Consider the following 27838-nt stretch of genomic DNA (forward strand, 5'->3'; position numbering starts at 1 on the left):
AAAATGGAACTCTAGCCCTAACCACTAGAATGATTTCTAATCTACCCATCTTTAAATGCTCCTTAAAAGGATATTTTACAAAATCATGGACCTGCTTTTGTGCCAACCTGGCTGAACTTACTCACTCACCCTTCAACCTGTCACATCTCATGCCCCTCTTCCGCACCACTCTTTCCTCCACTATCTTACCTTATTCACATCATCTCTACAAAGATATCCTCTGCCCCTTTTCTCTTTCCTCCCTACTCGCTTAAGCAACATGGAAACACCCCCATGCACACTTATAATCTCCTTTTCTCTCCATCCGTGTATAACCTTAATGTGATAATACGAACACCATCTCTCAAACTAAGACCACTCAATTTCACTTCATTGTCTCTAATTGTGCTATCTCGAATATCTATTTCATAAATAGATTACTGAAATTGTCTTTGGTCTCACTTATTGCATACTAATCTATGCAACAAATAATAATATAACTAGTGAGTTTTCCTCACATATGTCTCCAACTCACATTAATGTTTCTCATTGCACTGAACTACAAAACATGTTCGATGTTTTTCTCACTACATTTTTTTTCATCCCTGTTTTGTAGTGTGACGTAATGCTTCCTTAACTAAAATATCTGTAATCGAGTTTTGAAAGACTGTGATTGTAGAGCTTTCCTCCCCATACGTATGCTAAATGGAGCATTTTCTGGCCCAGTCGGACTTTCCCTGTTAACAAATAACAAACAACTAAACATAACCACACTGTATAAGATTACAATACAATCATGGCAATGACAAAAAAATACACTCAAAAAATCAAGGGAACAATTCCCTACTTTCGTTTTCTGAAAAGAGAACCAGGCATATTTATAAGAACACGAAGATATCACAGGCAAGTATCGGACTAAGAAAAAAACAAACCACACCTTATGAGAGAGAAAAAAAACGAATTACTTATTCAACAATACACCGGACAATTTTACTAGCAGAATTGCATGATAAACAAACGCTGGTACTCTACCGGAAGTTGTCCGTATGGAAACATCGAAGGGATCCGGAAGTGCTGTAACAGTGATTGGACTGGACTGGATGAGAAGATGGGGAGGTGATGGGTTTGGGAATCGACAAGAATGATATCCCAGCGAGACCGCGGGGATTTGGTACGATTTTATACTGTGACTGATCCCAAGAGGCACCCAAAAGGATATACAGTCTATAAAGTAACAGCAAGGGTAAGTGACAGTTGTAGCTGAAAGGATACAGTGAAAGATAGCACAGCCAATGTTTGTTATCCTCATTCAAAGATCCTTACCCAACTATTCCTTTTTGTCTTTTCGGTGCCAGTATCAATGCTTAAAATTATATTTGTGCTGTTGTCATGATTTATGTATTCCAGTCTTTCTGGTGCCATGTAGTACAATGTGTATTTATTTGGAATCGTTAATGAGGTGTGTTTGCAAATTCATTTAATCCCATCTGATATATAGGCAATTGTATTCAAACTTGTCTAAGAGAAGTATTGCAGGAATATACTGGAAATGCTGATCTACATATTTTTTAGTTTTGTGGTAGCAAGAGGTGGTGTAGATGTCATGTCTGACAGACGAAATATTGGAATAAATTGTATCGGTACCTATCATCTAGTAATCTGTCACTGGGATGCACTAAATGTGGCGATTTTTTCCAAAAGAGTGTAAAAGAAAAGCTCACATTTGTGTCACTCCAATTTCTTTGGTGGAAACCTGAAGGCTAATATTATTGACTACTTTTGTCTCAAGAATTAACTTGAACTGCAGTGTACAGAAGAGCACTGATTAGCTTTTTGCTAAGGATTTTGCTGTTGCTTCACGGTTGTGCACCGTGATTGGGTTTTAAAAACATAGCTACATACTTTTTTATTTTCTTTCATATTGTATGAGTTATGTGTTTTTTTTTCCAGCAAGTGAACGTTACTGTATTGATGATATTTTTTTCAAGAAATGCATAATTTATTGTTATTTACTGTCGTACCTCTTAAAGCAAAAAATCTGGACAAAGCCATAAATAATGGTGGTGTGTGTGTGTGGGGAGCAAAGACCCCAAAATAGGGGAATTTTTTGAATATTGCTCTTACAAACGTAGACAATTGATACAGTAACAGGTTTTGCATTAGTTTTTAGTTTTCTAAAATATATGTATTCTGAAACTCAAATGCCTTTCATTATTTTCTGACTTCAATCCTGAATGATTTGCCAGAAAACCACATTTTTATAAGAAACAGACTAAAACTATGAGACAAAAATCTGGAGAGTTGAGAGAGATGTTTGCTGTAATATGGTTTTTCATATTATGCCCTGTTTTCTCACTTCAAGTGGCTATATGAGAAATTGTACTGTGAGATATTGGTAGTCTGTTGGCATGGAGGGATGTGTTTAAAACCCAAGGGCAGGCTTTGTGTCCTGTTTCTTAAAGAGATTTAGTTTTTACATGAGAAATCCTACTTTGAAATATTTAATTAGTTGCATAGGTTACCAGTCTGCTAGTGTGGAGCGAAGTCTTAAAAATACAAGAATTGCAATAGGGAAACAAATACTGCACATCAGATGTCTGATCAGAAAGGTAATGACTGTTGATGACTTTTCTTCCTTTTGAGGTGTTGAATGAAATTGGTACCTAATTTCTTTGGCAGAGTCTGAGTAAGATGGGGAAACCAGCAGTAAATGTATAGGAGTATGGTTAATGATCTAAAAGTATGATTACAAATACGGATCCATGTTTTTCAGAGATGAGGGCCAGCATAGGATGGGAAAAGCATCATAACTCTGGAAGGTGATGGGCTGTATTTTTTGTGCCTCTAGGCAAAAAATACTGAATAATTTATTATTTTGTTTCAGATGTTGATATATTTTTCATAGGTGATTACTAGGCTAATGGCACAAGAGGCGTTAGAAGCCTAGCCAATAATACCCAGGATATGCAATACATTCATCCATAACCCCTTTTTCCCCATTTTTGCACATGGGTCGGGGTGTCACTTCAGCAGTGACAATCATCTAGAGCCAAGGTTTACAGTGCTGGGTGGCTACCCCTACTATGGTAGTTCTTCCACACCACATACATGCATGCACACTCACACCTACACCTATGGCTAGTTTTGATTGTCCAGTCTTTCTAGTGCATTTCTTTGGAATGTGGGAGGAAACTGGCATGCCTGGAGGGCATGCAGACTCAGCACAGAAAAAAATCCAGCCAAGTCACAGCATTGTAACATAATTTCCCAGATGTGGGATGGGGTTCTATCAGGGTGGTGGTTCTTTGAGTGTTGGAGCCCTGAGTCATTTTACAGATTACGTCTGTCCATAAGGGATATGGGCAGTACCCCTGGAGTGGATTTATGGTTCCCCATCCATTTATCCAATTTCTTTTCTAAGAGAGTGATGGACGAGGTTTGTTTTTCAAAGATGGGAAGTTTATTCCATAGCCGAGTTAGCCTTTGGGATATAAATCTGTCTCTCCAGCAAGTTCCATTAGTAACATAGAAGGCTTAGGCCCTTGGAAAGTGTAACACTTGTATAATTTTTTTTGTTAGTATGTACCATTTTTATCAGGGCTTGATCAGAGAATGCCTTGTAGATCACATATAAGCCACTTCTCAATAAATGATATGAGATGAAGTAAAGGGATAGAAACTTTAGGTGGTCTGCACAAGACGTGTTTTACACTTTGTATTTTTAGTAATAAACCTCTGAGGCCACTCCAGTTGGTATAAGTGCCTGGGTAGGTACATGCAGAAGGGAGAATTGTACTCGATTTTTGGGGCCTAATGAGGTCTGGGTACAGAGGCACTATGACTTCCTTTGATCTTGATGCCATGCCTTGACTTATAGATAGGTTGAGCCACACAGAAGGATTTCTTCGCTACCATGGTCATCTGGTGGTCAAAGTTCAGGTTACTATATATCTGTGTTCCCTCACTACTGGGTCTACTTTTAGGGGTATCTGTTAGTGTTTTGCAAGGATATCTGATTTATCAAAGGGTATGATTGTGCATTTTTAGCATTTAGTCTCAGACCATGGTTTTGGCACGAGTCATTTGTCATTTTCAGGCCTGTTTGTAGGATGTCGACATCTTTTGGGGATTCAGTGATTGCTCCCAGCTTACGGTTGCCGGCGAACATGGTAAGCCCGAGGTCTCCAACATTGGCCTTCACTTCAGAGAAGTATATACCAAAAAACAGGAGGGATTCAACTATCTGGACAGCACGTGTCCAGTTAGTGAGTGAGTTTGCTGTCCATCTGATGATTTAGGGGTATATGTCTAACTCAGTAATTTTATCTATAATCCCCCAGTTGGGGATTGTGTCAAAAGCTTTGGCCAGGTCTAGGTAAGCGGTGTGTACAGTTTTACCTTCATCCATAGTCACTTTCTTGAAGAAGTCCACCAGATTGAGCAGACAAGACCTCCCTTTGACAAAGCAAAATTGAGTCTAGTCCAGTGTTTGGAGGTTTCCTATGTCATTATTGATCAGGTTTATGATAATTCTCTCTGTTGCCTTGCAGATAGGACTGGTCAAGCTTATGGGTCTGGAGTTCTGTGGGTCAATTGATGCCCCCCCCCCTTGTACAGAGGGATGACTGTTGCAGTCCTCCATTCCTCTGGAACAGATCTTGTCCAGAGGCTGTGGTTAAAGAGTATTTCTGATGGCCCTGATAGATTCTGTTTTAAGTTATTAAAGAAGCATCCTGGGATTTTTCAGTTGCAGCAATAATATTCCCACTGCATCTAGGGGGATCAGAGGTGCTCCTTTTCAACTTTAGGCCATTCTCATAAAGACCCAAGAAAGACTTCTCTTTGCAAGTCCTAGAATCTTTCTATGTTATAGTGATACCTTTTGATAACATATCTGCTTTGGAAAGCTTACAAGATCCATATAGCATTACTCATATTTACAGGTAATGTAGTTAGTTTACTGGATCTTTATGTTGTTGGCACTGCTTTTTTAAGATTTGTGCAAACCATTTGCTACAGTGATCTGTGACTTGCTACTAAGGCACTTGAAAGCATTTCACCTTGGGAGATGGATATGTGATGTGGGTTTGGACCTATCTGTAAATCAACAGCTATTGAAACAGAGAAATGGTATCTTGGTGTCAACAATCATTCAGAATGAGATAACACAGCAGCTGATACTTGAACTGTTGCTGTTTTCAGTCATTGTAACTGGAATTTGGTAACCTTCTTGCAAATGTAAAATCATTTGTGATGAGGGTAAATCAACAGGCATCAGAATTCAGAACTGGTATATTGGTGCCAACAGTCAATTGGAATGAGATACCACATCAATCGGTAATTGTCTTTCTTCATTGAAACAGTGATTACATTTAAAGGCTGTCTTGATGAAAGCAAAAGAGCTTGAAGACATAATTCAGGTGTGAAAAGGGATATGCTTAGTAGGCAGCTAACATGTTAAATGTTTCCCTTTCCGGTACACAAACAATCCTTAAGGAAGGATTAGATCTCAATTTGAGGTTCATAAAATTGATTTTAAGTATGGAGCATTTGGACAATTCGGCGAAATCAACATTTTGATGGTAAACCAAAAAAACCCATGGACAGCTACTCCTAAGTTGTGGAATAATTTCTCTGATAAAATTTATAAAGGTGTGGAGAGAATGTTTCATTGAGAGTCTGAATTCGTTTATCTCCAGCATCCACTTATGCTGCTGCAGCTTCATTACAAGAAAGAACTTTAAAAACTACAACAAATATTTTAGTCAAGATATGTGTGCAATGTATGGCATTTTGATTTAAGTACTCTGGCATGTGCTTGTCTATGGACCGTTAAGTTCATGTTTTATTTATATGCATGTATGTGTTGTCTTTGTTTGTGGAGAATGTTCTCTGATTTGTCTGATCTTGTACTTGTTTGCGTACACATTGTTTTCTGTATTATCTATGACATACTTGTATGGCGTGGGGCACTGATCCTGTGGTCCACTATTCTTAGAGTTCTCTGCCTGACTATGTTACCAGATGAAATAAATGAAATGTAAAATTTGTGTCACTCCTAAAAAATGATGCACCTTTGGCGGAGTCCAGTTTAATAGATGCATACAGGAATGTGCAGATACTGGGCTGTTTGGGCCATGTGAAAAAAAGTGTACAAAACCTGTAATTCCTTTAGTAAATATGTAGCAAGTATGCTAAATATGAAAATGGTACAAATGAGTAGTTTTTTTTTTTTTTTTACACAAGAAAAATGCAGCAGAGTGTACAACAAAAGGAGGAAACTGATGTGGAATAAGGTGAAGTCTCAAGACTGGAAAAACTCCCTTGTCAACCTCAACAAAAAGTTGAGTTCCCTCATCAAATCCTCTAAAGCTAGCTATGAAAACGGAATTGCAGCAGATAGTAAAGACAATCACAAGGCCTTCTATAGTTATGTAAAGAATCTCCACTGCAATACCCAGATTTGCTCTGAGCTACTGCACAATTATACCTCCTATATCGAGCCAACAGATATTGCCAATATACTGGCCAACAGATTCAATGCCAACTCTACCCCCCAAAGGACCAGTCACAATACCATTAGATTGCCAGGCACCCAGTATTACTGCTGCACAGGTTAAAACAGCACTGTCCAAGGCCAAGAATACAGCTTCTATGAGACCTGACAATATCCCTGGCTGTGTTCTACTTGAACTACAGAGTGAACTGGCACCTCACCTGTGTGCCCTGTTCAGTCGCAGCCTCACCTCAGGCTTTGTCCCTACTGAATGGCGCACTGCTATAGTCATCCCTCTCCACAAAGGAGGAGAGAATACAGACCCTGGGAACTATCGCCCCATTAGCCTGAGGAGTCTGATATGCAAAGCTGTGGAATGCATCATCATGGACCTAATAAACAAGGATATAGGAAATCTCCAAACTCTGGATCCTACCCAGTTTGGTTTTGTGAAGGGTAGATCATGCCTGCTCAACTTGGTCAACTTCTTTGAGTCAGTCACCAGAGCTGTGGATGAAGGCAAGGTGGTTCATACAGCTTACCTTGATCTGGCCAAGGCCTTTGATACTATTGCCCACTCAGGAATCATAGAAAACTCACTAAGCTAGGCATCAACCCCTATATCACTAGGTGGGTTGCAAACTGGCTCAGAGGTAGAACCCACAGTGTGAAAGTGGCTGACTCCAAGTCAGACTGCCGACCAGTCACAAGTGGAGTCCCACAGGATTCGGTCCTGGGTCCTCACCTGTTTGGTATGCACTTCTCTGAAGTCCAAGCCAACACGAAGGGACTCTGCCTGACAAAGTTTCCAGACGATTGCAATTTGGGAGCTGTTATTAACCCCCCAAGTAATGTTGACATCCTACAGAGGGACCTCACTGAGACCAACGACTGGTGTCAGAACCATGGCCTTAAGCTCAATGCCAAAAAATTCTCGTCATCCCCTTTGAGAAATGCTTGGTTCCCATGAATTACATTAATGGTAATTCGCTGAACACAGAAGGCGTTATAAGAGATCTGGGAACACAGGTTGACAGCAACCTCTTTTTTGACCACCACGTTGCCACTGTGGTCAGAAAGTCCTTCTGTGTGGCACATCTCATTACTAAGGGTTTTGCATCCAGGAAGAAAGAAATCATTGTCTCCCTCTACACTTCCATCATTAGTCCAGTCGTCGAGTACAGTGCCCCATTTGACATGTACCTCACTAAACACCTGCAACAACTAGAGAGGCTGTAAAAGTACCTCACAAAGAGGATCCTAGGCCTTAAACATTTGTCTTATATGGACATACTTAAAAAGCTCCAACTATTCTCTGTCTCATATTGCCTACTTGGAGGCGATCTCTGCTTGACTTACAAAGCCATGTCTGACCCAGCTCTGTTAGAAATGCTACATCTAAAGAAATTCCAATCCCTCCACACCACACAGTCCAGAGACCTCAACCTCATTACCGCAATCAAGAAAACATGCTGGAGGGACAGGTTCATAACCCAGAGACTGCCCATGCTATAGAATAGCCTTCCCATACATGTCAAGCAGAGCACCTCACTGGCCCTCTTCAAGAGAAATCTTGATGAGTGGATGGGAAATAGAAAATTCACCCCAGGGATCTCTCCAGTAGCTTTACTCGACAGAGGGACTGGAAACTAAGGTTGGGTGGCACGATGCCAGGGTAATCCTATGGGCTAAGCTTGTAAAGGCTCCAGGGCCATTAGTCTAGTACACACCTATGAACCTATGAAAAAAGTGAAGCAGTTTTAGACACATACACATTTTCCTTCCAGTCAAAAGCTTCTGTTTACCTAAACAGTTGTTTGTGGGATATTATTTCAATTCAGAATTTTGACCCATTAGAAGATGAAGTAAGAACTTTTTTTTATAAAAATAAAAAAATAAATGGGGGGGGTGTTGAAGGACAGTGCTAACTGAATATTTCCCATTATTGCCTCATTCCAGTGCATCCTTTATAAAGTGGTATGAGTTTTTCCAAAAGTTTATTTCAACAGTGCAATTCACTTAGCCTTTGTACTTTTGCATGGGATGTTCTGTGGACTTTGTAAAAAAGGCACTGAAGAAACCTTTTTCTTTGACTGTAGATGAGAAGAGTTAGTGAGGTCGTGTTTTATAAATTTCGACTGTGAGTCCTTTGCAACTGCTAAGTGTTGTTAAAAGTCAGAGGTAGGTAGAATAGAGTAATCTTCAACTAGCTGTAATAGTAGAACCAGTTAGATGGTACTGTATTTTCATAATGCTGACCCTATTTTCAAATCTTATTTTATATTTCATGGGACAGTAGTATATATTTGTATTATTTTCAAAATATGTTGCCTAGCTTCATTCTTGGTTTCAGAAAACTTGTGGTTGGTTGTTTACTAATTTATGTAATGACAGGAGGTGGGCCTTGAATGGGTGAGAGAGTTTTTGTATATTAAACATTTTACAGGAGAAACGATTGATTTAGTGATCTCTATTAGAAGTTGTCCTGAAAAACAATTTGTTTATGTTTCAAGGTTAATTTTTTTTACAAAAAACAGGTATTGCCATGGGCTCCCCTTGTGGAGGGAGCTTTGCCAATGCAGTAATGGCTTATTGGGAGCACACTTATATACTTTCTAACCCTTTGGTTGTTAACACAGTCGTCTGGTATACATGTTACCAAGACGACATTCGTATTATACTGAAAGGCTCCCAAAAAGATGCCGAATTATTAGTTGAAGTTATGGCTTCTTCCACGTCATTTTTGGAATTTACCTTTCAGTACCACAAATCATATATTAATTTCCTTGATATTCAGTTGCATAAGGACACAACTCATAATAGATTTAGAACTTTAATATATAGGAAACCTTTTTATAGCAATTCCTTCCTACATTTTTCAAGTAACCACCCAGGTTTTCAGAAGAGGGGGATCATAAAGGGACAATTAGTAAGGGCATCCAGAATGTGTTCTACTGATAACGATTTTTAACAAGAGTGTAACTTTTTGCAAGAAATGTTCCTTAACTGTGGTTACCCATTGAAGTTGATTAAAGAGCTACGTAAGGAAGTAAATAATAAGAGGTTAAATAATATTTTGGGCCCGCTTTTAATTAAAGGGTATCCATCCGAAGAAAATAGCAACAAAGGTGCCCATTTGCACAATATGGAAACAACATCCTTGGTTAACACAGATGGTGAAAAATATGTTACTAGTTTTTCAACCCAGTTCAATGATGTGTCAGAACAGTTCAGGGACATTTTGTATTATAATTGGGACATTATTTTGCAACAAGAAGCACTTACTAAGGTTTTAGGTACAAAGCCAATAATGGTGTTTAAGAAAGGTCCCAATTTGAAGACATTATTCGAACTACCACATCAACAACATAACAAACAGAAAGGCATGTATAAATGTGGTAGATGCAATTATTGTAAATATATCCAAACTGGTCCTTTCTTTTACATTAAAAATACTAGGTATGGGATCCACAAAAAAATTTAACTGTGAGAGTCAAGGTGTAGTGTATTTAGCTTCATGTCAATCTTGCCCTGTGTTCTATCTTGGCAAGACGGAACGTCAACTGAAGCAGCGGATCTACGAACATATTTATGCTATATCCAAAGGTGTTAGTACTAATGCCCTGGCAAGGCACATATTAGAATATAATACACACAGTTTTAAGTTTGTAGTAGTTCAGCAAGTTCTTAAAAATCCCAGAGGGGGACCTTGGCACTTAAAACTGGAAGAACAAGAATTATTATGGCAATTAAAAACTAATGCCTATGTATATCCAGGCATCAATGATGTTTGTTCAGTCAAATGTTTACTCAAACTAAAAGCTTTAGAGCGTTAAATGTATAACATTTTTTTTAGTATTTTGTTACTAATTGTAACATTATGCATGTTGTTGGTAATATATTTATTAATATTTTTATGGGATTAAATTGAATTCAATCAAACAAATTTTAAGTAAGATGGAATAATGTCATTTATGATGTTTGTTGGTTGTGTATAGTTAGAATTTTTTCTGATTAGTAGGTTGCTTTAAAAGCTAGGTTAAGTTTTTTAATTGTATTAATTGTGGTTAATTACAAATTACGGTTCTTTAATTGTGTAGCCTGTTTATCTGAGGTTTTTTAATGCTGTTTTGTCTGAAGAAGTGCACTAAGTGTGGTGCATGAAAGCGCTAACGTTTATCTTAAATCTTTTCTTTTTGGATTGGTCCGTGTTTCGCCACTTTATTCTCTTTTCTTAGTTTAGTGTTTTGTTTGTTTTTATGTAATAGTTTCATAGAACTAGTGAATTATGGCAGTTGGTGTCTGTCATTTGAAGGGGGGGGTGTGCTCAGTCATAGCTATCATAAGGTAATAGTATGGTTAGTTCATTCTAAGAGTGCATGGCAATTGTGTGCTGGGTGTGCCACATTAGTCTGACAGCTGGTAGCATGTTACTGTAGTAGCAGGAAGATGTAGTGGCACTGAAAAGGTGGTATTAGCCCCTTCTGTAAGTCACTTTGTATGCCAGTGCAATAATTTATTCTGAATCCAGTCACTTTTGGCAGTATAGCACTGAATGGCACTTGACTGAGAGTGAAGTGTATGAAGTACTGGGAGGCCAGTAGCTTAGATTTCCTGTAGTACAGTATGAACCTTATTTGGATGTATTAAAACAGTGGTTATAACCAAAGTTAATAGTGTTCATATGCTATACACTGTCTTAAGGCTGCACCTTATGTATTTTTTGTCATCACTGTGGTTTGTAGGACTATCTTTAACAGGCCATGATCAGAGCTTTAATACATTTTAGACCAAATGAAATATAAGGTAGAAATATTCCAGTGAGAACTACAAAGAAAAAAAAATAGCACAATCAGAATGGGAGAGATGAAATGCTCAGATGTCTAAAGCAGCACTTCACAGATTCCTGACTGTCTTTCACTTTCAGCATAGATTGCAGGGTGAAAACAATGATATGGTTCAAAAATAAAAAAGACAGGTAAAGTTTTCGAGTAAAGAATGGTGCTGAATGAACTTTAATCTCAAGCAGAGTTTGCAGTGATTCATAAAAGAAACATAGTAAACCAGGATGCTTCTGGTAAGTCTGCATAGCTGCTCATAGGGTAAGCAAAGATGCCCAAAGGGGCATCAGGTGTGTTTTGTCATAGTCTAGCCTCTGTTTATCTGTCAATACTGTTCCCTTCTGCATTCTTTTTTTCATTATACTAAGTTTCATTGAGACCTTCTTTTAATTGTCATAGACAAGTCCCATGCCATATCCTAGAAAACTATAGGTCACCCTCTAAGTCCCAAGAATCTCATAGCTCATACCTAGATATTCTGGAGAGATTCACCGTAAAGTCTCCCATGAATGAAGTATTTAGTTTAAACTACACTTCTGTAGACTGGGAAACCTGCTCTGCCTCAAACCCACAAGCACAATGATTCCTGGACTTTATTAACACAAATACTATTGACCAAATGGTGTACACACCCACCAGAGCTTCAAACATACTGTACGTGGTACTCGCCAATACAGAAGAGCTCTTGCATAACCCCCAGTATCATGTCCTCACTGGTATGGTTGGACCACAAAACTGTCTCCTTTGAAATAAAGATCAGCTCGGTAGCCCCAAGAAGTCCTGTAACAGTTGGGAACTATTCCAAAGCAAGCTACATCCATTTAAGTGATAATTTGTCAAAATTCTATGCTCCTCCTCAACCCCAAGTTCAGAGTAACCTAAGCAGAATTGTTCACAGAGACCTTTTACAACAATATAAGTGGCTGTATAGATATTGCTGTACCTACTAGAAGTAAGTGCAAAAGAAACCACATTGGTGGCACCTTAACTTTAATGAAGTATATAATAAAATAAAACAAAAGTCATGGCTAAAATCAGGAATAGCAACATCCCTGATAAGAGCTCTCTAAACTAAACATGAAACTGAGAGGACTAATTAAATCCAACAAGACCAATTATGAGGTCAAGATAACCTAACAACAACCGCAAGGCCTTCTATAGTTATGTCCGTAACCTCAAAGGCAGTACACAGCAGTGTGCCAAACTGAAGGTCAGTAGTTCCACCATCGCTAAGTAGAGCAACATAGCAAATCTGCAGGCTGGCAAATTCATCTCGTATTTCATCCCCCACTCTCCCCATGAAATACCTGCTAGCATGACCCACCCAAACTGTTAGCAAAGAGCAGGTCCTGGCAGCACTCACTTATGCCAAAAACACAGCCTCAGTGGGCCTTGACAAGATCCCAGTATGCCTTCTGAATAGCTTGAAACATCACCTATCAGAACCACTTGTCAATTTTCAACTATAACCTCATAACAGGTTTTGTACAGTAAGAATGGAATACGGTAATGCTTATCCCGCTTCACAAATGTGGACTATCAAGTGAACCTGGAAACTACAGACCCATTAGCCTGACTAGTCTAATATGTAAAGTCATGGAACAAGTGATCTTGGAAATGATGAACAAAGACATAAGCAGCCTTCAGACACTGGACCCAAACCAGTTTAGCTTTGTCAAGGAAAGACCATGCCTACTAAACCTGGTGGATTCCTTTAAGAAGTCACAGAGGCAATGGATGAGGGGAAGATGGTGCATACTGCTTACCTGGACCTGGCTAAGGGAGTCAGTACAGTATCCCACTCTGGTTTAGTTGACAAACTCACCAAACTGTGCATAAATCCCTACATAACTTGCTGGATTGCCAGCTGTCTCACTGACAGGATCCAGGAAGTCAGGTTTGGTGAGATCACTTCCACTAAAAGGCTGGTCACCAGTGGGGTACACCAGGGGTCCATGCTGGGACCACTGCTATGTTGGCATCTATGTCTTGGCGGTAAAGGCTACTGTCAAGGGCCTTTGGTTGATCAAGTTTGCAGATGACTGCAAATTGGGCGCTATAATATATTTCCCCAACAAAACATCTTACAAGAAGGTCTGACACAGACAAATGACTGGTAACAAAATCCTGGATTAAAACTCATTGCCAAGAAGTGCATTATATTGCCTTTTGGGAAAATGGTCACCCAGGCTAATAACTTAATTTATAAGACACTCATAAGAGTTGACCTAGTAGTCAGGGATCTGGAAACATATGTACACAGTAATCTAACCTGTGTCCAACATGCAGCAAAAGTAGTAAGAAAATCATTTTGTGTCATCTGACTTTTTATAAGTAAGGGCATGGTATCCAGGTCCAATGATGTCCCTTTAATTAGTCTTTTTCAGACCCATCATTGTGTATAGTGCTCACTTTGGCATGTACCTGACCAGACACATGCAACAGTTGGAATGCTCACAAAGGTTCCTTACCAAGAGAATCTGGGGTATAAACACATTGCCCTATACAGATCACCTTAAAGTGCTATCTCTCTACTCGGTCTCATACAGGTTACTGAGAAGCAATCTATGCCTGGTATACAAGGCATCCTCAAGTATAGTTCTGATGGATCTTTTGCACATCAACAAAACAAACAACATTAGAACCACTAGCTCCAAGGGTTTACATTTTACTTTCACTATAAATAGGACATGTTGGTGAGACATATATGTCTCAGAGGATCCCCATGCTCTGGAATAAGCTCCCTATCCATGTCATGCAGAGTCCATCCCTAACACTCTCTTTAAGTGTAACCTTGACCAGTGGATGGGAAATCAGAAATTCACTTGGGGTCTGGTCCCCATGCCTCTGAAACAGGCAGACAGTAACTATTTCCAAACTAACATACCCTCCATACACAACCTGTAGAAACTTCCTAATAAATGTCCATGATACATAGAGACACAGTTCAGTTGGTTTGCTTGGTTAGGCTTCTATAGGTTGTGGTGGTTATTAGCCTAGTATTTACCTGTGAACCTATCACCATCTATAAGGGACTTGCCTGTTTTGAAATGCATTTTAAATCTACTTTGAGTGGTTGTCTCTCTGTCAGCTGTCACATTTTTTCCTCTTCTTTTTGACTTTACCCACTCACCTTGTGTCTTTCTGGTGTGGAAATACTTTGTCTGTTTAGTGTCCTAATTCCTGAACCTACAATAAGTTCTGAACTTCCATGCTTTTTTGCAGTCTTTGGGGTCCATGTTACAAATGCTTGATCAGCTTTATGCTTTTATCCGTGGATGGCCTCTATCAGTACCCAAAGTGTTCCAGATGGGTCCTTGGAGTGTGTAGATCAGAGAGTAAAGTGTGTATACTATATCTTTTAAGAAGCACGTGAGGCTGTACATGCACATAAAAATTCCAGACACGTGCAATCCCTATTGCCATTTTGTAGAAGCAGCCAGAGAGTGACCATGCATGATCGCAGTTGTTAGTTTGTATATAAGTTATGGTCAGTAAGCTCTATAGTGATGTGTTTATATATAATAAAGCTGTTTGAACAGAACCCACGAAGACTCGTTTATTTGTGTCCTAACAGGAAAGCGACATGGTGTCAGAACCGGGATTGAAGAGAGAAGAATATTTGGAGCCATGAGATGTAAAGATGACAGTGAAGGTAAAGCCGAGAGAAAAAGAGCAGAAACATAACCAGAAAGAATCGAAGGTAATGAGAAAAATGTTAATGATGTACTCGATGTGAAAGATGAAAAAAGGGGCAGTACAAAGGCATAAACCGCATTATCAGGCAAGCGGAAAGTACAAAAAAGTTTAACTAAAGAAAATGCTTAAGATAGAAGTATTTGATGAAATGATTAACAGTAAAACACAAAATGAGTATGTTTAAAATGAAACGTGTGTGTGTTTAAGGCAAAGTTGGGCATGTTTAGAGTAAAACAAGCACAAGAAAAGCACATTGGGCATAAAAAAGGGCTTAAATGAGCAAAACATAACAAGAAAAGAAAGGCACATTAAGCAAAGAATAAAGCAAGGCGAATGTATGTGTTTGGCAAAATGCTGTGTTTGGGCATAACTATGACTTCGTATTGTATCAAAGGCATAACTAAAGTTATTCAAAATATTTCAGAGTGTGTAAAAGTGATAACAGTGTGTGCTTATTACTGTGCATGTATTTTGAAGAGTTCATTGTGTGCATAGTGTGACTATTTCATGCAATCCAGTCAAAGTATAGCTATTTTGAAAAGTCCTTTTGCTGGGTGTGTCTATTTGCAAAGTGTCGCCATTACAGAGTGCTTCTTGTACTGTAAAGAGCTGCCTAGGAAGGTACTGCCATTTTGGGGACATTTCAGTGTGCTGTATGCAGTTATTCTCAAAGTGCAATTACTTTGAAAGTTACTGAGTTTTGAGCAACAGATGTTCGATTTATTTGTAGTGTGCAGTTGCTTGGCATGTTTCTTACACTGACAAGGTGTTTTCTTGCAAAAGACAACATTACAATAGTATTACAGTGCTCGTGAATTACTCAATCACATCACAAAGTTCTTGAGTGTTTCTTAAAGTGATGATTTTAACAAGTAATGGTGCATTTCTGCCTTTACCGATAAAATTCTGAAAGTATCAGAAGCCCTAAAAGTTTATTTTGCAATGTCCAGTAAAGTATCGAAGAGCCCGAGAAGTTTATTTCGCAAAGTCCAGTTATTTGACATTACTACCAGTTCATTCATTCGCATAATTCCAATAAGCCCAACGAAAGTATAAGTTCAGAGTATGAAGGCATTGGGCAGATACTGTTTATGCCAGAAATTTATGCATATGTTTATGTGTGTATATTTATGCTTATTCACAAAACACTTTTGCTGATATGTGTTAATATGGCAGATGGATTTTGAAAACCCCTTCCACACTTGTGTTTGATCAAAGTACTGCAGAGAACTGTAGGATATTTGAGCAACAGTACGATATTTTCATACAAGCAGCTTATGGAGATAGAGATGCATGCACCAGGGCATTCATTTTGTTAAACCTAGCAGGGTCAGAGTCCATAGAAAGAGAACGTTCATTTATGTATGCACCAGCAGTGTATGAAGGAGAAGGTGGAAACCTCCATATTGTTGTACATGCTGAATCAAGGGAAGACCCTGAGTGTTTGAAGGACAAGTTTAGAGAAATGTTCAACCCCCAGATGTATGTTGCATTAGAGAGGCATTTGTTTTACACAAGAAATCAGAAACTAGGGGAAACATTTGCAGCTTATATAACTGACTTGAGAAACAGAGCTAAGATGTCGGCTTGGTGATCTAAAAGATGAGCTGATAAAGGACAGGCTTGTATGTTGTATTAATAGTGCTGCTGTGAGAAAGATTTTATTTCATGACAGTGATTTAACGTTGAGCAAAGCAACAGAGATTTCAAATCTATGAAGTGACAGAAAAACATACTAGTATGCTTGCGAGTGACAAGAGCATGGTTTCAGCTGGCGCCAGAGCAAATGTAGATAGTATACAACACATGGTAAACAAGAACAGGCCTAGGCATGTGGCAACTACAGGGCTTCCAAAGAAGCCACAAGGTTTTCTAGAAAGTTCCAGGAAAAGTGCAAGCTCCAGTGCCAGCTCAATGCAACAGAAACGTGAATAAGCAAAACCCAAATCTTGCTTTATTGCTAACTGTCGCAGTTGTGGTGGGAATCGTGAGTCTAAAAGAGAGAAGTGCTTAGCATTTGGTCAGCAATGTCACAGGTGCAAAAAATGGAACCATTTCCAAAAGTTTTGTAAATCAAGTAAGCCTCACACAGTTATAAAGAAAGGTTGCACAAAAAAAGCAAGTTGATCAAGTAGAGCCGAACAAGTCAGCTTTCTATGTAGATGGTGTATCAGTGCTTGGTGAAAGAGTTGATGCAGTAAACTTATTAACAAGAAGTGAAGTGTTTTGTACTGTCCAGATCAATGTAAAATCCGCAGAGCTCAAAGTAGACACTGGGTCAAAGTGTAATGTTATATCAGCAGACACATTTAACGAACAACTCAATGTAACCAGCAGTGCAAGACTTGTTGCTTATGGAGGTGAAGAAATTCAAACTGAAGGTTCAGTGATGCTTTCATGTTATTTGGCTGAGAACTGTTACAACTTGTTATTCTACATAGTCTGAAGACCAGTGCAGTCTTTATTGGGTCTCAGAGATAATTTAAGAATGAATCTGCTTTCTTTTGTAAAAGAAGTTCATCATGTGAGTGCAGGTCTGAGTTCAAATTTCTCAAAAGCCATTTTCTAAGAGTATGCTGATGTTTTCGATGACAAATTGGGCAAACTTCCAGTTGTGTATTCCATGAAGTTAGACCCAGAGGTCACTCCAGTAGTCAGACCAGCAAGAAGAGTTCTGATAGCTATGCAAAATAAAGTTAAAACTCTGTTGGATAAAATGCTGCAGCAAGGTGTGATTTGTCCAGTCACAGAACCAACTGAATGGGTGTCATCCATGGTAGCCACTCACAGAAAAGGCTCATATGAAATCAAAATATGCATTAACCCAAGAGATTTGAGCAAAGCATTAAAGAGACCGTATCATCCAATGCGTACAGTTGAAGTTGTAGCTGTAATACGGAATGCCACTGTATTTTCTGTTTTGGATGCAGAGAGTTCATTGTTGCAAGTGCTGCTTGATCGCAGATCTTCATTTTTAACTACTTTTTGTACTCCTTTTGGCAGATACAGATTCCTAAGAATGCCATTTAGAATAAATTCTGCAAGTGAAGTTTTTCAGCGTGCAATGGAACTAATTTTTTCAGGTTATCCTTGTGCCATAATAGTAGATGATCTATTGGTTGGAGGCAATGGTGAAGCAGAGCATGACAGAAACCTCAAGAAAGTTGTAGACAGAGCACGTGAAGTGAACTTAAAGCTCAATACTCTGACGTGCAAATTCAGACTTCCAGATGTTACGTACGTAGGTCATTTGTTTACAAGTACAGGCTTTAGACCTGACCAAGCAAGCAGCTATTCTAGAGATGTCAGCACCAGACAATATACAAGTTTTTACAGCATTTTCTGGGCATGGTCAACTGTTTAGGCAAATTTATACCAGAGTTCAGTGAGTTGACAGCACCTTTAAGAGAGCTAACATGCAAAAATGTTGTCTGGTCATGGCTGGAACATCATCAGAAGACATTTGAAGACCTTGAGCAGAAATTGCCACCCCACTTATGTTAAGATACTATGATGTGAACAAACCTGTTATGATTTTCTGTGATGCTTCAAAGTTTGGCCTAGGCATAGTTATACTTCAAGAGGGCAGACCAATAGCCTATGTATCTAGAACACTAATCCAAACTTGAGATACAGTATGCTCAAACTGAGAAAGAGCTTTAGGCTATAGTATTTGCATGTTCCAAGTTTAATGATTATATTTATGATCAAGCAATTCATATTGAAACTGATCATCAACCTGTAGTTACTTTTGTAAATAAGCCTATACATATTGCTCCAGCGAGATTACAAAGAACAGTGCTCAAATTACAAAAGTACAATTTCAAAATACTCTACACAAAAGACAAATTGCTCTATCTGGGTGATACCTTATCTAGGTCATCTAGAAATACAACAGAATGGCTTGATGCAGAGACTTTTGACTTTGATGTAATGTCATTGCATAATGTTTCCACCACTAGACTTGAGTTAAAAGTTCATGGGGTCATAGGAGGTTACTAGGCTAATAGCCGTGGTGTCCTTCCAAGCCTAGCCAAGAGTTTATCCCCAAAAGGAAACCTCAGTCAGCCCCTGTCAGTGAGGAACACAGGTGGAACCCCTGGGACAAATTTGTGGTTTCCCATCCACTTATTAAGGTTGTGCTTGAAGAGGGTCAGCGAGGTGCTCTGTTTGACGTGTATGGGAAATCTATTCCAGAGACTGGGCAGCCTCTGGGAGACAAACCTGTCTCTCCAGCAGGTTTTGTTGATATCTCTTATTAGATTCAGGCTTTTTGAGCAGGTAGTGTGTGAGGAGTTAGACTTGCGGATATGGAGCATCTCTAGTAGGGCTGGGTCTGAGATTGCCTTGTAGGCGAGACATAGATCACCCCTGAGCAATCTGTATGATACTGAGTAGAGTGATAATGATTTGAGCCTGTCAGCATAGGACAAGTGTTGGAGGCCATGGATTCCCTTTGTGAGGTATTTCAATTGCCTGTCCAGTTGGTGCAGATGTTTGGAGAGGTGCATCACAAACAGGGCATTATACTCAATTATTGGTTTAATGAGGGAGGAGTAGAGAGAGATAATAATCTCCTTTTTTTCTGGATGCAATCCCTTTACTTATGAGATGAACCAAGTAAAACATTTTTCTGACCACTGCCGCTACATGATGGTCAAGTGTGAGGTTGTTGTTATAAACCTGAGTGCCCAGGTCTCTCACCACAGGTTGTGTGCTTAGGGGGTTGATTTTGATGTGGTAATCAGCAGGAGTCATGTTTTTGCTGAATGGTATGTGGATACATTTTTTTGTATTTAACTTGAGGCCATGACTTTGGCAGTCATTAGTTGCCGTGAGACCCTCTTGAAGTATGTTAACATCATCTGGGGAGTCAGTGACAGCACCCAACTTACAGTAGTCTGCAAACTTGGTCAGCCACAGGCCTTTTGTCTTTGTCTGGAACGCTGAGAAATAGATGCCAAACAGTAGGGTTCCCAGGACAGATCCCTGGGGAACTCCACTAGTGACAGGTCTGCTATCGGAGGTGGAGGTGCCTGTTTTGACTTTGAGGGTCCTGTCTGTGAGCCAGTTGGCCACCCACCTGATGAGATAGGGATTTAGACCAAGTTCTTTTAGCTTTTCGATGACGCCCGAGTGGAGGATTGTGTCAAAGGCCTAGGCCAAGTCAAAGTAAGCTGTATGTACTGACTTTCCCTCATCCAGGGCCTTGGTGACAGTCTCAAAGAAGTCAACCAAGTTCAACAGGCAAGACCTGCCCTTGATAAATCTGAACTGAGTGGGTTCAAGTGCTTGGAGATTGCCTATATCCTTGTTTATGAGATCTATAGTAGTACTCTCCATGGTTTTACAGATCAGACTTGTCAAGCTAATGGGGCGATAGTTTCCAGGGTTAGTAATGACACCACCTCTGTACAAAGGGATGACAATGGCAGTTCTTCACTCTGCTGGAATGAAGCCCGTACTTAGGCTACGGTTAAATAGGGTGCTCGGTGACGAAGCCAGTTCTTGCTGGAGATGGTACAGAATACATCCTGGGATACTATCAGGTCCCATGGAAGTTGTTCTTTGCCTTGGATAGGGCCTGTAACACTTTATCTGCAGAGATGTGAGGTGCGGGACAAGTATCGGGGATGTTGAAGGGGCCTTTGGGGGCAACAGGGGGGTGACGTTTGCACTGAACCTATCTGCTAGCAGGTTGGCTAAGTCACCAGGATTAGTTTAAGTGACACTGCTAAGTACTAATTTGGAACAAACCTGGGCTTTGCCACGGAGGTTCCTGACGTAACTGAAGAAGACTATATGGTTTCCCTTTGTTATGGAGGCTACTTCCGATTCATAATTGGCCTTGGAAGTTTTTCCTAGTGATCTAATTTGCTGTTCAGGCTAAGGAGGGAGTTTTTCCAATTTGGAATTTGTTCCCTTGGACAACAGTTTCTTCCTTTTGTTGTGAAGCCTGTTGATAGAGGATGTCCACCAGACAGGTTTGTGTTTCCTTGAAGAGCAGGTTTTAGTTATGTTGGGTATGGCTGAGTCCATGCAGTTGTATAGATGCTTGTATACTGCATTGGCCTACTGTTTAGCATAGTTTTCTGCATCCTCTGAGGGGGGCGGTGGTGTGAAGCCACAGATACCCTCCCTTAGGAGGTTGTAGTCAGCTTTTGAGAAGTTGTTTAGCTTGATTATGGTTGGGGGGGGTGTTGGTTGTGAGAGAAACTTCGAATGAGATAATCCAATCTGATCTTACCAGGGAAGAACATACTATGGAAGTGGTGCATCTGTCACCCATGTTGGTAAGAACCAAGTCCAGAATGTTATTTCCCCTTGTGGGGGATGAGCTGGTCTAGTGCATTAGAACTGATGAAGTCGAGGAATCGTTGAGAGAGTGCATTAGTTCAAAACTAGTTCACCCAGTCTATGGTGCGGAAGTTGAAGTCACTACGGATCGGGATGTTAGGGGGTACCTTGATGGAGTCAAGTAGATCCAGGTAAGAGGAGTGGGTGTCCTGAATCATGGAAGGGGGTTTAGAGCTAGCTAACATGGATGGGTGTCTTGCCAACTTGAGTAGTTCCATTGCATCATGCTGGCAGACCAGTCTGGAGGTGTGCCTGGCCTTAATAAAGATAGAGACACCACCACCCTTAGTCTTCCTGACCACATTTTGGGGCCAGAATGTGTGGAATGAGGTATAGCCTGGTATGGCAGGGGTGTTCTCTGCAGCCCTGAACCTACTATAGGTGACTGCACAGACATCAGCATCTTCCAGTGCAAGGAGGGCCTCCAGTGAGTTCATTTTCAGATTAAGGCTCCTAGCATTAAGCAGCAAGACCTTCAATTTTCTTTTTGGCAGATCTTTTAAGTTGGAAGGTTTGTCTTTGGGACATTGCCTAAAAAAGGCACAATGGGGAGGCAAGAGCCTTGGCCAGGATCTGGAAACCTAGTTGGTGACAGGTGAAGGCGATCTCTGGCAAAGCATCGAAGCCTGCCGACCATGTCATCCCAGGCAGACAAATACTGGATCCCCTTGGAGTGACCTCACAAACCAAGCTAATTGTTGAAGTCTGTCATTTTGTGTTGGTATTGTGGTATCATTCTTGGTGAAGGTAGGATGCTGCTTAGGGTTAGCGTCATACCTGCCTGGAACACATACTCTGAGAGTTCAATCATGTCTCTCTTCATATAGTCCAGGGAGGTACGTCTCAAGTCATTCACACCAGCATATGCAATGACAGAGTCGTACTTGTACTTGTTGTGCAGAGACTGAAGTGCGTGCATGATTTGGCGGATTCTGGCAGCTGACAGACAACTAACCATGACCTTCTCCTTGTCGAGCCTGGTGAGGGGGACATCGGTGTGTCTCACAACTGAGTCACCAATGACTAGTGTGTTTGGTTTATTGTTATGTGTTGTGGGCTGTGATGGTTTATTGTTTTGCCTTATGGGCTGTGTTTGTGAGACACTGGTGTGTTGTCTGCTGTGTGTGATGTGTGTGTGTGTGTGTGTGTGTGTGTGTGTGTGGTGCGTGGCTGTGTGATGTGGTTGGTGTGGTGATTGTGCTTTTTGTCAGGATTTCTGACTGTTGGGCAAGAGAGCATGGACTCCAGGTTACTGATGTACATGCATTTCTCGCAGGTGAAAGAATTATGTGTTAGGAGTAGAGGGCTGTCAGTAAACATGAGGCAGTTGCTACACTATTTCAGTATGCCCATGTCAACCAGGTTTCCAGGAGAAAGTGATGGGAATTGTCCAGACAGTGTTCCAAATGCTTGGCCAGACTTATGGAGAGAGGGTTTTGATAAGAGTTTGTCCACAAGAATGTAGACCACAAGAACCTTCTTAATTGTAAAGTAACTGGCCTGAAGCACAAATGCTAAGACCAAAGCTAAAAATGCTTAGAATAACAGATACATTTAATTAGGCTACTAATAAGCAGTAATAAATGCACCAGAATAAAAGCACTTGAACACTTAAGAGCACACAGCAAAAATAAGGTAATAAAGTATGAAGAACACAATTACAGTAAAAGCAGCTGAATAAAGTGTAATTTTTTTAGGTGGAGAGGGAGGAAACAGAAGATAGTTCAAGATTAGGGAACTAAGGGGTTTGACCTTCCCAAAATGTCCCTCTCTCTCTCTTTACTTAGTACGCTGAGCTGATGAGATAAGACGGAGGAGTGTTCCAAGTCAAAGAAGCAAGAGGGTAGTCCTACCCAAATGATCTCACTGCATTAAGTTGAGTGATCAAATGAGATTGGACTGGGAGCAGTGACCAAAATCAGATTTACAGCAGGGGCAGGCAATTCCAAAGCCACCAAATTTACGACTACAAAGACCCTTGGGAGGACTGGTGGGAAAAATGAACAGTGCAGACACACACACAGTGATGCAATTTCACAGAAGCTCCGTCACTACATCACTGTCGGATGGCCGTAAAAAGCAAGCTAGTGTATCACTTGAGGTGCAAACGTATTTTCCTTACAGAGATGAATTGTTGATGGAAGATGGCATTATTTTCAACGGTCCTAAAACTGTTGTTCCTGCTTCCTTACAACAAGAATATATTCAGATTTTGCACCGTGGTCATCCAGGATCTGCATCCACCAAGAGAAGAACAAGAGAATTAGTATTTTGGCCATCATTATCAAAAGACATTGATAGAGTTCTTTATTCTTTTTTCAGTATGTAATAGTACTACACCGCATTTGCAAAGAGAACCACTTAAACTATGTCCAATTCCTGAACTACCTTGGTCTACTGTACAACTGATATCTTTGAATGGAACATTTGGTAGACTCTGAATTGGTTTGAGATTGATCTACTACCAAACTTAACCTCAAGTGCTGTTATTACTAAGCTGAAATGTCATTTCTCAGTTCACACAAGTTATTTTCTGATGATGGTACTCAATTCACAAGCCAGCTTTTTCAGAAATTTGCAAAAGAATGGGACTTTGTACATGACACTAGTAGTCCTGAATATCCTTAGTCCAATGGTCTAGCTGAAAGTGCAGTACAGAGTGCAAAGCAGTTACTTGAAAAGTCTAAGCATGAGAATACTGATGTATTCTTGAATTTACTTATTCTCAGAAACATACCCTGTGATGATATTCTTGGCTCATCTGCTCAAAGACTACTTTACTTTCCAGGCAAACTAGAAATACGCTACCTATTTCTTCAAGTTTGTTGCAGCCTAAACCTAAGAACAATAAAATCATCAAGGCTCAATTGTTTAAGAAGTGTAATATCCAGAAGTCTAGTTACAACAGATCGAGCAGGTTACTTCTTCCATTGAGGGAAGGAGAGACGGTGCAAATCCAGACAACAAAAGGTTTTGATTGAATAGGACAGATTACAGGCATCTATGCCTAGCCAAGGTCCTAGTTGGTGGATTCCACAAGGTGTGGAGTATAGGAGGTATCTCAAACACCTTCTTCCTGTACCAGAATCATCATCATCATTGCAGTCACAACATTGTATCTGTGCTGCAAACTGTAAATAAAAAAATGAGTCCGACATTGTTTCCAGACGAGAATGTGTTCAAAAGTATGATTCTGTTCAAGAAAGTGATTTGAACATTCCACAGGTCAACTATTTTGTAGAAATTGTCCCAGCTGCTAAATCTAATTTCCAGTTTTATGTCACACGATATGGATGAGTTTCTAAGCCTAGTGTGAAATATGCAGCAACATGGACTTTATTTTTTTGTGTGTGTGTGTGTGTGTGTGTGTGTGTGTGTGTGTATTAAGTATTGTATAATGCATGTCGATAGATTACCTGTGATTTCTGCATGCCAGATAATCTCATGACAAATTGCATGATCTATTTCTCAAAGAGGGAGGATGTAGGTCAGAGTGTAAAGTGTGTGTGCTATATCTTTAAGTAGCACGCGATGCTGTACTTGCACATATGAATTACAGACACATGCAATCCCTAGTGCTATTTTGTAGAAGCAGCCAGAGATTGAGCATGCATGATCGCAGTTGATAGTTTGTATATAGGTTACTGAAGTTATAGTCAGTAAGCCTCTATAGTGATGTTTGTATATAATAAAGCTGTTCGAACCGAACCCACAAAGACTCGTTTATTCATGTCCTAACACGAAAGCGACAGAGTGGATTCTTCAAATCACTTGGGTTGTGTTCTTCTTTGCCTTAGTTACAACTTTCTTAGAAACTGATATTCAGTTGTCCTGAGAATCACAACCCAAGTGTAAGACTTTTTTCACTTTATTGCATTAAACTCAAACTGCCTCCTTAGTGATCTCTCCTGGTTACTCAGGGGCCTCATTCCTTTGTTGCTGACTATTACTGCAGTTTTTCTGCTTTCATCAAATAGTTTTGCATTCTCTCTAAGTCTTGTGCTCAACCAATAATATGTACAACTGTAGTGCCATGAGCACTGAGGCACCCTGCTTGTTACCTGTCTTGATGGACAGAACGTCCTTTACTAATACTCCCTGTCTTCTGTCAGCTAACCAGTTCCTCACTGATTTAATTGTTGTAGGGACCACTCCCTCATTGTTTACTTTCACCTTTTAAGCCTTTTATGTTTCTGTGGTCAGTCTTCCTGATGTCTGGCTACAACTTGTCTGTTAGATTCTGATCATCTTCTACTGCCTCCCAGTCTCAGAGCTATGACATAGAAATAGAAGTGATTGGGACAAGAGACAATGGTGTATAACATGTGGAGGTGGAAGGGAGGGAGGGAGGTGCCGTAGCACAAGGAGGCAAGCAAAAAGGCAATAAAGGAGGTGCAGAATGGCTCCTGCTGAAAGGGCGCGGGAAGAAGGAGTCAAGGAGGGAAACCGCCTTTAGTTTATATAAAAGAACAATGGAATGGGGATAAACAAACCTGAACAGATTGAAAAAATAAGAGTAAGCTAGCTGATGCATTAAATGAACATTTTGCTTCAGTCCTTAAAAAGGAAATGAAGGAGATGATGCCATGCTGTTAGGGGGTTAGGACACAGAGGGAAGAGCAGTGACTGAGACACTAGGACAAAGAGGAATGCAGTTCAGAGAGAACTGGCTTTTCTGAGAGAATACAGTACAGGGATCAGATGGACTGTCTTCCAGGGTGTTTGGGAACCAGGCTATTGTGTTAGCATTTTCCCAGGTGGAGGTTTCAGTTTGTCATTGGCCACGTGGAGGTCTTGGTTTGTTATTGGCCACATGGAAGTGTCTGAGAACTGCAAATAGCAAGTGTTTGTGCACCTCTACAAGGAGATGGAGCAGGAAAAAACCTTGGGCTTGTTAGTCCATTAGTGCTGACAAGGACCATCGTGGAGAGAACCCGGAGGGATAGATTAGTTGCTTTCCTAGAAGACTGCATTCTTGAGGGCAAGACCCAGTATGTATTCTTGCCAAGAAGACATTGCTTGTAAAACCTTATCTAATTTTATGAGTGGGCTTCTAGAGAGCTTGACAGGGAGTGCCTGCAGATGTGCTATACATAGATTTCACAAAATCGTTTGAGTCAGCCTCGCACAGGTGATTGCTAGTGAAACTGGAAGGATTTGGGATAAGAGCAAAACTAAGGAACTTGATTCCTGCATGGTTAAGGGATAGTACCGGGAGTAAGGACATTAACAAGTACTGTACACTTGATAGTTTGGGTCAGCCTTTCTTCACTGTATTTGTTTCAGACATGTCTGAGGGAGTAAAAAAATTAGAATTAGAGGTTCTTCTGATGATGCAGTGTTATGTGCAGCAGTGGTGGGTGACAAGGAGTCTAAGCAAGATTTAGAAAGGCTGACCCATGAGTGCTGAAAAGTGCCAGTTGGTACAGAGAAATGCCAAGTGCTACACTTGAGTCACATTAACTGTGGTGTTTAGCATCAGCTGAGGAGTGTGGACCTGGTGGAAAAAGAGGAGGAAATTACCTGCTAGTATTGATCACACCTGCCCTGTGCTATCATTAGCCAGAGTGAGAGGGCAGTGGTACAACTAACAGTGCTGCAGGTCTTGGCCGGGTCACACATTATGTATAGTTTGAGACCATGCAAGTAAGTGGATGTGAGGCTGCTAGAAAGATTCCAGAGGAAAGCCACCAGAAAGGTGTGAAGGATGAAGGGGGATACATTATTAGATACTACAGGAACTAAACATGTCCTTAACAGAGAAGAGAAAGAAGGGGTATGAGATGGTTGACTATGATCATGTCATGGAGGTGTGAAGGGATGTAATTGTTTGAAACATGTGAAGACTAAATTGATGAAAATCCAGACTTGCATAGGCATGAGGGTGCCTTGCCTGCAGTTATTGTACTGCTGATTTTTTTTTCTTTTTACTGTACTACTTGGTCTTATCAATCCACATCATTCTAGAACTGCAGAAGTGACTCACATATTCAAAAGTAGTCCTCCAAGTATTTTAGTCAACCTCTTAGCTACTTGGGATGGGACTCCATCTGGCATTAGGCCTGTGTGCCACATCATCTATTAAATGGTCTCTTTCACAGTTTCCTTCCTGGACATGTTATTTTTGCTGCTTTGGCTGCCCTCTCTTTCTGCACTTATGTGCCATTAAAGAACTTTACTTTTTCAGTGTTTTGTAATCTCTGCAGTGAAGACTGTGTTTATGTCCTTCACTCATTTTGCTTCCTTGAACCCTGTGCAAGCTGGAGCAACTTGATGACAGAATGACGATTAGCATCCCACTCTGCCATGCTGTGCTTTACTCCTGTTTAATAAAACAGAGAGTCATAGTGCTAGAAACTGGCTGTACAGGTCTCTTTAACAGCTCCTTCAGCTGTGCTGCCTTTTTTCTATCCTATTGCTCTGTTTGCTACCCAAGACGTGAGGAAAGAGGCTGTTGGTGTACCTA

At 40.3% G+C, this 27838-nt stretch overlaps 1 protein-coding gene across 3 annotated transcripts in view; it reads left to right on the plus strand.

The window, feature by feature from the left end:
* Positions 1 to 1051: 1051 nt before the first annotated feature.
* The window catches only part of RPS6KC1 (ribosomal protein S6 kinase C1), a 1896815-nt gene continuing 1870028 nt past the window's right edge, over positions 1052 to 27838 (plus strand). For 2 of the 3 annotated variants that reach the window (XM_044055506.1, XM_044055508.1), the window contains exon 1: positions 1052 to 1222. In XM_044055506.1, coding sequence (XP_043911441.1) covers positions 1121 to 1222 — 102 coding nt within the window. In that variant the 5' untranslated portion in view covers positions 1052 to 1120. Of the gene's footprint in view, positions 1223 to 14893; positions 15020 to 27838 lie in introns of all 3 variants that reach the window. The other variant, XM_044055507.1, reaches the window with a different exon arrangement.

This window comes from Protopterus annectens, chromosome 1.part2 (assembly GCF_019279795.1).
Source record: "Protopterus annectens isolate FY-2018-M chromosome 1.part2, PAN1.0, whole genome shotgun sequence".
NCBI lineage: Eukaryota > Metazoa > Chordata > Ceratodontiformes > Protopteridae > Protopterus > Protopterus annectens.